The 10,370-nt window shown below is 40.2% G+C and overlaps 1 protein-coding gene across 2 annotated transcripts; it reads right to left on the bottom strand.

Moving 5' to 3' along the window:
* Positions 1-752: 752 nt before the first annotated feature.
* On the bottom strand, positions 753-9,304 carry LOC119501209 (medium-chain acyl-CoA ligase ACSF2, mitochondrial-like). Of its 2 annotated transcripts, XM_037791399.1 has the most exons (17): positions 9,116-9,303; positions 5,634-5,777; positions 4,662-4,857; positions 4,033-4,161; positions 3,724-3,777; positions 3,362-3,480; positions 3,044-3,206; positions 2,833-2,928; positions 2,600-2,751; positions 2,423-2,514; positions 2,231-2,307; positions 2,033-2,140; positions 1,797-1,948; positions 1,533-1,674; positions 1,248-1,358; positions 1,090-1,158; positions 753-985 (listed from the first exon to the last, which is right to left on the bottom strand). In XM_037791399.1, the coding sequence occupies exons 1-17, from the start codon at positions 9,220-9,222 to the stop codon at positions 935-937; spliced, it is 1,962 nt and encodes a 653-aa protein (XP_037647327.1). In that variant the 5' UTR covers positions 9,223-9,303; the 3' UTR covers positions 753-934. The 2 variants fall into 2 exon arrangements, with proteins under 2 accessions (XP_037647327.1, XP_037647328.1); XM_037791400.1 differs by lacking the exon at positions 5,634-5,777 and having other exon boundaries at positions 9,116-9,304.
* Between the last annotated feature and the right edge of the window lie 1,066 nt (positions 9,305-10,370).

Below are 10,370 nucleotides of genomic sequence, written 5' to 3'. Positions count from 1 at the left end.
CGTCGGGCTCACGCTTGCTCGCTCTAAATATACCTGAACGAGCATCACTCAACACAGTGAGGCGACACATGTCAGCTAAAACCACAATATCACTCTATATTTCAGCTGCTTGGCAGTAATGTTAGCTGACCAGACGAAGGTCTTTCCATGAACATGATTTAGATCTGATCCTAGTGTTGGCTTTTCCTGTCTCAGTGCAGGCTGAAGTGGTGGACACAATGCCTGCATGAGGCAGCGGGGCTCTGCAGCGGGGCTCCGCCCGCAGCCGGAGAGAGCAGGGAGACACCGGCATCCGGTCGGTAACAAGACTACAACGTGTCTCTCTGCAGAGCTCCATCACTTCACAAGACACGGGAAACCTCTGTTGGTCTGGAGGAGCTGCAGCATTTATTTCTGCCCAAACGTCCAGTGTACTAGATATTCTCAGAGCTAAACTAACTCTTCTGCAGAGTGGAGTGAGCGCGCATTCACGTCTAGAGGTGGAGCGAGCTGAGGGAGAACGCGCGCGCTGTCTGAGTGAAGGAAAGCAGGCAGAGGAGGAGAGGCAGCGGCCACACGCGAACGCGCATATTCGAGCGCGCATGTGTCCCGACCCGCTACATTTATACGCTTAAAAAGTTACAAACAGTCCCTTATAGGTATATTTGATCAAAAACTACTGTGTAATCCTTCTTCAACATTAATTGTAATTACGGTTTATAATTATTATTTTTTTTACACCACACATTAAACAAGTCAAACTGGTTTTAATCATTTTAATCATTTTAATCATGTTAATAAATAAATCAAAACATTATTTACATACTGAACAACATGTTGGTTTGAATGATTCACATGATTTAACCTGCAGTGCCACCTACAGGCCACAAGTTACTTTTACATGTAAATGACCAGGGAGAGAACACCCCATATCAATATGATCATGATGATATGATTAAAGGCCTAATTTCTTCTCCATTTGCTCCTTTAATACGTTCTTCTTGATCTAGAAAAACAGAAAGTAGCCGCAATTTCAGTGTTATTATATTAATAAACTGTAAATCATCTTGATAGTTCAGTAATGTTGGTGTTAGAGCAGAAGTAGTGTACCTTTAAAACGGCTGTCAGAGGGTAGCTGTCTACAAACATCACATAATGTGGGATCTTGAAGTGAGAAATCTAGAGGGGGGGAAAAACACAAACTGTACAGATGTGCTGACTTTGATTATGATGAGCAATTTTATTTATCACACACCACCTCCTCTCACCTGGCCTTTGCAGAATGATCTTATCTCCTCTGTACTGGAGGTCTGGCCCTCTTTCAGCTTGATGCAGGCACACACCTGCTCGCCCAGCCTCTCATCTTTCACTCCAACCACCTGGCAAACAGACAGAGAAATAACTAGAATGTAGATTCAACACCTCAGCTCATTAGTATAACATTAAATATATTCTTGTGAAATGTAATGCAACAATTGTCCCCACATTTAGAGAGACATAAAGTGTGGCTTCAAGGTGCATCTTCGCTGCCCCCCAGTGGTTCTGAGGCTCACCTGCACCTCCAGTACTTTGGGATGTGTATGGAGAAATTGCTCTATCTCAGCGGGGTAGATGTTCTCCCCTCCTCGGATGATCATGTCCTTCATGCGTCCTTCAATGCGGCAGTATCCCAAACTGTTCAGACTGGCCGTGTCACTGTGTAGAAGACAAATCACACAACATATAACATGTGAGTACCAACTAGTTCCAGTTACAAGCCTCTGTATTTTTCTCTTGTAGACAAACACTCAGTATACATTGTACATATTGTGTCTCACCCAGTCCTGTACCAGCGGTCTGGGGAGATAACTTCTCTGGTTTTCTCAGGATCGTCCCAGTATCCGTGCATCACACAGCTGCCTCTGATCATCAGCTCTCCTGGGACCCCCAGAGGGACAATCTCCCCAGTAGTAGGGTCCACCACTTTAGCCTATAGTAAAGACACACAGACATGAGTCACATTGTTCTTGTAGCGATATGTAGATAAAGGTTAGGGCAAAAAAATAATGCATACCTCAGTGTGACTCATGATACATCCAACGGTATTCATTTTCAGCTCCTCGTCGTCTTGTGGGAATCCCAGAAATGTAAGGGGGCTGTTCTCAGTGGTTCCATAAGCTATCTATTAAAACATGATGTACACATGTTTTTATATGCTGGAGAAGTTTTATACAGCATTATTTGACGAGGTACAGGACATATAACAGCTCACCAGTGTCTCTTTTATATTCATGTCTGATGCCAGTTTTCTCAGAATCTCAGGAGGGCACGGAGAACCTCCCACAATGGCTAAAACACAGCAACACATAAACAAAGATGCCTCAAATGATTACTAAATATCACATCCAGTTCAATACAACATATGAATCAATACCAATCATGTGTTAGTCTTCAAATCGCTTACCAGTTTTAGCTGATGACAAATCATACTTGTGTAAATCCGGTTGGCTGAGCATGTCGGTGTACATTGTGGGAGTGCCGTAGACGAAATTACACCTTGAGTGGAAAAAAGAACAAGAATCAATTAAAGTGAATAATTGTATATTTGAAAGTCATTAAGGTGATGAGCAGTGTGCCATACCTTTCACTCTGAATGGCCTCTAGGTTGGCTCGGCTGTTATAGCCAGAGGAAGGGAACACCAGTGTGATACCATGCACTGCCATATTCATCCCTCCAGCCACAGAGCCAAAGCAGTGGTAGAGAGGTACGGGCACACACACTCGCACCTGAAGCTGATGGGAATATGGAAAATAACATTACTTACATTTCACTGTTTGTGATTTCTGCAAATCAAGAGACAAATGTGGACTTACTTTCTGTCCATAACCCATTCGGAGACCCATAAAGTATGCATTATTTACAATATTGTGGTGGGAAAGACTGGCTCCCTTTGGACTCCCTGTAGTCCCCTGAAACAAATAAACAAGCAACATGACTTGATCTGAATCACTGTTACATCATAATGTCAGTCCAAGTTATAGAATACATGTGTGATATTGTGAAAGATGCAATATTGAAGATTACTGATGTGAACTGGATGTTGATGGGCTCATCACAGGACAGTTTACTCTGCAGATCCATCAGCTCTTTGTGGTGCCGACTCTCCCCTGCTTGCATCACATCCTCTACGTGGAGCATCCCCGGCTGTCTGCTATCCGTCACAATCACCATACGCAAGTCTGGCAGCCTGGCAGACCCAAGACGGGATATTTATATCACATCCACATAACTATTAGCTATATAGATTGTGTCCTTTGCATAGTATTTATGGTATATATATACACTCCTATAATGACAATAGAGGAATAACATGTATTAAATCTGATATTGGCTGTGTCAAACCTGGAGCTTTTGATCATGCCTGCTGGCGTCGTGTCGATCTCTGGGCAGAGCTCCCTCAGCATCTCACAGAAATGTTGGGTTTTGAAGCTGGCGGGGCAGACGACAGCTTTACACTGGACCTGCATACAACAAATCAGTTCTGTTGAATTTATGTTGTTATGTAAAGATTACTTTTACTATGAAAATGTCATGTCATGGTTTTGTATTTTATTTTGGTTCAGCAGCACATTAATTACTTGGTCATCAGTGGTGGAAGAAGTGCTCAGATCACTTTCTTTTTTGTTCTTTTATGCACCAGGTTCTGACACCACCACTGGTAGTTATGTAAGAAGGCTAATTTCCAGTAACACAACTTGTCGTACCTGCTTTAGTGTAAACTCCACTTCCTTCACCTGATGGGCTGGATTCAATGACACCTGCACAGATAATTCAGATATTATGTACTACATGGCTGTATATGGAAATGAATACCTATTAACAGATTATAATGACTTGGTAAAAAAATGCAGCATCATGGTATATCTACAGAATAACTCTCCAGGGCCCCTGATAGGGTTCAATGTCCTTCTCACTGACACTTGACAGCAGGGTGTTTGGTAACACAGAGCAGACTGTCTAACCACAAGTTTAATTAGTACATATAATGTAAAGGTATAAACTCCCAAACTGACCAGTATAATTCCAGCTTTGGCTGAAGCAAACTGGAAAAGGATCCACTCATACGTGTTGGGTCCCCAAACTCCCAGTCTGTCACCTCGCTTCAGGCCCAAAGCAAGCAGACCTGCAGCCGCCTTGTCAACCTGCACCAATAAATATCACAAAAATATCAGATAATTCTTCACCAGCAGTTGTTTAAAGTCTGATATTTCACAATACAGCTTTCTAGCTTTTATGCCCATGTTTTTTTCCACTGCATGCAATAAAATTATTCCTGTAGTTTAGAAAGGTGTGCTGATGATTTCTCCCAAATAAGAGAACCAATTTCTATCGTCAAACTAAATTTGATGGGTGCTGCTTCATTTAAAGTCATTGACAAACCAGAATCATAGTTTTAAGGAGGCATTTTGTGCTTTAAGATTACCACGTGTGATTTAATCAGGTGTCAAAAGGCCAAACAACTATTGTTTTAACCTAAAATGTTAACACTGGAAAAAAAAAAGGTACAAACAAGTTACATTTGACAAGTTGATGTCACTACTTGTCTCAGAGTGTTCATTATTGCAATAGGAGAATCATTATTATATCATGAAAAGTGTTTAAGGGTTGATAGATGCATAAAGGCACAAAATCTGAGACCCACATCTTGTTGAAACTGTGCAAAGGTTTTCCGGATGCCGTCCTGCAGGAAGACTACAGCTTCACGGTCCGGCCAGCGCTGGACTGTGGAGTCCAGGCTCTGGCCTACAGTCAGGGGGAGCAGAGAGAGGGTGGAGGTGCCATGGACATAGCTGCTGGTCAGTGAGGGTTTGTGAGGACGACTGTCCACATGGAGGGACCTGGCATACAGAACAAGATTCAGGAAAAAGCACAGGGGTCAAACGTGGATTATGATTTTAACATCAAAATTTACTGCCAATTTTGAGGAAAATTATAATTCACAATTCCTCTTTCGTATATCACAGAATGTTTGAGGCTGTTTAAACAGTGAATTTTGGATAAGCCTAATGAATATGAAAATAAACCATGGCAATAAAATCTGCTTTAGTCTCAGTCTTAATGGCCAAGAAAATGTTAAGTTTGAGAGGACAAATGCAAGCAAAAAACTATTTTGAGGAGCCGTTGTTTTAGTGCACTCAAAACACTGAGTGCATATTATTGACAGACGTAATAGGCATGGTTAGTCCTTGAATGCATGTGTGCCAAATGTTTTTTAATCTTTATATTGCCAGCGAGAATATCAGGAATTCCTTCTTTGATTATGTGAGATCATTTTTTTCTCTTTTTTTGAATTATAAAGGTAAACACTTTCCAATATGTTGAGTCTTTAAGAACTCTTAATGTGCAGTTGAATTAGTAAGTGTTGATCCAAGTACTTTTTAAAAAAAATTTAAGGAAAAAGTCTTTAGTGTACGTTATTATTATTAATATTTATATATTTATTTTTTTACTATTTTTTAATCTGTTGTCATTTGAAATTAAAAACTATGTTTTTTTTCTAGGCTATATTTTCAATGAACCATTAATGGAACAAACACCAGTACATTTGTTTGACCATGTTGCCATTTGACCCCTGAACATTTAAAAAAAACAAAAGAAAAAACATTAAACTTACCGACACCACTGGAGCAAAGTTGTGCTGCATAACTTCCCAGCCTTACTGTGTTTGAGTCCATCCACATATCTGAGACTGAGAGCACAGGACCTTAGCAGAGCTGACATTGGTCTGAAGTATCTGTCACAGCCCGGCACAAAAAAGCTGCGACAAAAGACACGTTGATAATTAATAAACAGGCTTATTCATTTAAAACATCAAAAAAATAAAAAAACTGTGGAAGTCAGTATGGATGGATGTTTGAAAAGCAAAACAGCAGCAGCACCAGCAGGTGAAGAGAGAGGGGCTCTTGTGCAGGTGATGAGCTCTTATATCCGGACCCACTCTGGGTCACTGGCTGGACCACTGGCTGGACCGACTCTTTGGAGAGTGTGTCGAGTAATCCACAAAGTGTTCTGTGAAGCCAGGCGGGTATAGTTTTAAACCAGTGATGTAATTGAGTTGAGTAATTATTGATCCTGGTTAAAAATTCCTAGTTACTCAAGCACATCATTCACACGCCGTCTGCCTGGTTTAACTACTGAAACTTTTAGCTAATCAGGCCAACAGAACTAAAAACTAATTATCATATACATACACCTGTTAGATCTATGTACACCCCTGCAGGGAGGCCTGCAGTTCAAACAGCCGAAAACGCCCTGCCTCCATCTGCCAACAAAGCCTATTATGATAAGCTTTAAAAACAACAACATACAATTACAGGTAGGGTGCACATATTGTACTTTCAGAGCCAATAAGTGTAAAAATAAAACAGATATTTAAAAAAAAATGTAATCCTCCAGTAGGCAGTAAGTTTTTGGCATCATTGGGCAAAAATTCCATAATAATCTTTCAGCATATTGTAATTCAAGTTCTCTGAGAGAAAACTAGACTTCTGCACCTCCTCATGGCTCTTGTTTTCAGGCTTTAAAAAATCTAAAGACTTTGACCAATCATAGGTCATTTCAGAGAGAGAGAGCGTTCCTATTGGCTGTTCATTCAACGGAGGCAGCTGTCAATCACTGGCGAACTCCGATCAAACGGTCAAACTAGGCAGCGCTGATCAAATATGAATCAATATTCTGTTACTGTAATGCCTATTTCTCGCCTCAAATGTTTTCAGAAACCTCTTGTAGTGTCTCAAAAATATTACCATATCAATGGGCATCCCCATAGTTGGAAATGACACCTTAAATGTTTTTCTACACGGTTTGGTTCTAAAATGAAATGCGTTTGAACACTAGACACGGTGAACTTGCGGCCATCTAGAAATTGACCTCTCACGGCCCTCAGAGGTCAAATCTGACTTTGCTCCGCATATGAAAATAAATCTTATGGTAAGCAGTAACTGTTAGAAATGTCACAATTCACAATCATATGAGAGCTTATCCGCTAAATTATATACACCGATCAGCCATAACATTAGGACAGCATGGGCACCCTGACCATATTTTCTCTTTTCTTATTATTTTGCTGTGTTCGGGACGTTTCTGTGCTTCAGCAAAGAGCGTTTGTGCCCCACGTACAACATCAAGCAGGGTGTGTGCAGCCTGTTTGGGTCGCCAAATACCGCCGCTCTGTCACGCCCTTCTCTATAGTATTCCTGTTACTCTTAAGTAATAAATAAGAAGATTGTGCACTTTCCATGATGTCTTTCTGAGCAGATTCTCCAATGTTATTGTGTTTTCAATTAGTCCTGAATTCCCTTCTTTCTTTGTCATACCTGTTGCAATCTATCAGTACATGTTTGACAGTTTCCAGTTCATTATTTTGTGTGCATGGTCCAGTGGGATGCGCATAAATTTGCACATAAATAGAGTAAAACATTATTATAAAAAATAATGATTTGATTAATAATTCCACCACTGCACATATAAAACATATTATAAAAAGGATTATTTGATGAAACCACCAATGCATAATAAATTGAGTAAAAAGGAATTATAAAATGCATCAATTTAATGTTGGATAAACTATCATTTGCAAAAATAATTTCTCCAATCGCAGGTTGAACGCCACAATATGAGGGTGAAAGCCAGAATGCCCTTGGAGTCGTACATCTTTAAACAAGAAGGAGGCGTAACTTGAAGCAGGGGCATAACCTGAAGTGGATCTTGAAGGCTGCAGATTGGTACTGTTGAAAGTTGTGGACTTTAGCTCCAGGGAGCTGAACGAAATCTGAGAAATGGCCTCAAGTGATGTCACTTGAGTCAGCGTCAGTTGCGGTTAAAGACATGGAACAAGTTTAAAAACAACAAAACTTAGAAAGTTAGGAGTTAGGAAGAACTGAGCTTACCCATAAGCTTCCCAGACCTCTGTAGCTCAGTCCTCATCCCTGCTTGAAGCATTAGAAGCTACTAGGCTAACACTGAGAAACCCAAATCTGTAGCTGGTCAAGTAACATTGTAGGCGCCATGTTTTGTTTTGCTGCATTAATTTGGACCCCTTTTGTCTTTTCCTTTTTGAATAGTCCAATGAGTAAAGAGTGTTATAAAACACAGCTGTTGAATTTCCTGGACATCATAGTGCATGGTCTCTGTGGAAAACTACTTCAAAAGCCTTGATTCTGGAAGCTAAAGAGGAGAGAAAAATATGCTAACAGACGACTGTGATGGAATTATATAATATCAATTCCTCTCTCCTTGGTCGGGAGGTCAAAGTGTCTCTCAGAGTGTCCCTCTGTTGACATTATTGGGTTGGATTCCTGTCTATAGGGGCACCACCGTTATCTGTACAGCTGTGTCTGTAGCAGGGACCATAGAGCCAGTTGCTGGGGCAACAAGGGTCAGAGATGCCAGAGGAACCGCGTAAGTCCAAACATGATATGGGTAAAACACTGAGCACCAGGGAGAACGAGCAGAGTTGTGAGGCCTTCACGCAGAGAGAACACATCAATGGTGGAGACCTGACAATTCTCCTTGATCAAGTTTCAATAAACTTAAATGTAAGACATCAAAAGCTCCGGGGCCTCTTCCACCTGAGTTTCAGAAATTCCACAACAACGACAAATGAGAAATGCAGGCATTAAAGGTCACGCTGAAGTTTAAAGGTTTATGGTCCTAGTAACTACTTGTTTAATATCTAGTTGTTTAATTTGACTACTTAACAGGCTAAAAGTGAAGGATCCTGAGGCAGAGACTGTCGGTCTGTTTTTTTCTTTTCTTTTAATCATTGACTGAAACCAAATTGATATTTAAATATCTCACAAAGATATTTGTCACTTGATTTAAAAGCCATGTTTTGTTTTTGGTCATGTCTAGAAGGTAACATACAAACTGCGAAAACTGGCAAAAACTTGCCAAAACTCTTGCCAGACTAGCTGCCCGACAACCTATCCTAAGCTTAACCATTCCAGGTCAATGCCAAACCCTTAACCATTCCAGGTCAATGCCAAACCTTAACTGTCTTGCGAGAGTTTCGCAACTTGGGTTAGTCCTTCTAGACACAACAGCGTTTTTTAAACATCAATACTACACCATATTACAAACTAATTATAAACTTACCGACGCCCCTGGAGCAAACTTGTGCCGCATAATTTCCAAGCCTTGCTGTGTTTTAGTCCATCCACAGATCTGAGACTGTGAGCACAGGATCTTAGCAGAGCTGACATTGGTTTTAAATGTCACACAGTCTGTTTCAGCTGAATCTAAATAAAACTGGATCTAAATACAGAGCTAGAAGATACTGGGTAAACAACAAATCAGCTGGTTCTTGCCTGCCTGTCTTTACACGAGTTGAATTGTATCACTGTATGTGTAATCTTTAACTTCCACTCCCATTCTGGCTGAGAGATATAGGCATAATTGCAAACACATTCCAGCAACAAAACAATGTTAATCATTAATCAACAGTCAAGGACCAATGAGTAGTGTTCAAATGATGTTTTTACACCATTCATTCTACTTCAGTGGCATGAAGAATAGATTTATTCAAAGATTCAAAGATTTACAATGTCTGCACTCAAAAAGCAAGGGATAAGGAGCTGCTAACAAACATGAGCCATCGACAGGGAAAAAAGCTGGCATTGCACTTGCTTTATAGAAAAGTATGGATCAATATATTTAATAAAACACCTCAATCAGATGTCTAAGAAATGGACAATATAATGCCTAACCCATGTCAACTAGACCTGGTAACATTATCTTGGCGCATAGTGATTCAACTTTACAAGATAGGGATGAAATAACAGAAATACCCCATGATACTGCCATTCTTTTAATAAGTAATGCAGTAACAGAAATGTTGTTGTATATTAAAAACTACTTTATAATCCTGCTTGTATTAGTTGTAATTCTGTTGTATAATGTAATTTCTGTTTTTACCACGCCACACCTTAAATATGTCAAACTGATTTAAATTATTTTAATAAACACATCATAAGATTTGCAAATATTCATGTACTGAACAAAATGCTGGTTTGAATGAGTACAGCTTCACATGATGGATCCTGCAGTGCCATCTACAGGCTATGGGTTACTTTTTCTTGTAAATGAACAGGGAAAACAACGCTCTGTTACACTGTAACTTTGGTTTTCTGAGTAAAGAGACTATTTTTCCACACAGTAACATATTCCATATTTACAGAGACTGACCCCAGAGCGGAGGTTGACATGGATACCTCTTCAAGACACGGCACTACGTGGCCCATGTGCGCATGTATTCACTGACTAACATTGATTGGAACTGCCAAGAGGCCTTTTCCTGGAGAGATAGAAGCTGTGCGCTGCTCGTCATCGGAAGTGGAAAACCAAAACTAAT

The sequence above is a fragment of the Sebastes umbrosus genome, chromosome 14, assembly GCF_015220745.1.
Source record: "Sebastes umbrosus isolate fSebUmb1 chromosome 14, fSebUmb1.pri, whole genome shotgun sequence".
In the NCBI taxonomy this organism is placed as follows: domain Eukaryota; kingdom Metazoa; phylum Chordata; class Actinopteri; order Perciformes; family Sebastidae; genus Sebastes; species Sebastes umbrosus.
The sequence above is the reverse complement of the archived record's forward strand: the minus strand, read 5'-3'. Positions and strand labels throughout refer to the sequence as shown.

What these genes read in the sequence shown, in the direction of transcription:
- LOC119501209 (XM_037791399.1), bottom strand. Translation starts at nt 9,222, where the DNA reads ATGTCAGCTCTGCTAAGATCCTGTGCTCACAGTCTCAGATCTGTGGAT. An exon ending in CCAAAGCTGGAATTATACTG is followed by an intron (nt 3,778 to 4,032) that starts GTCAGTTTGGGA and finishes TTATCTGTGCAG; the next exon opens with GTGTCATTGAATCCAGCCCA. An exon ending in GAATGGGTTATGGACAGAAA is followed by an intron (nt 2,752 to 2,832) that starts GTAAGTCCACAT and finishes TATTCCCATCAG; the next exon opens with CTTCAGGTGCGAGTGTGTGT.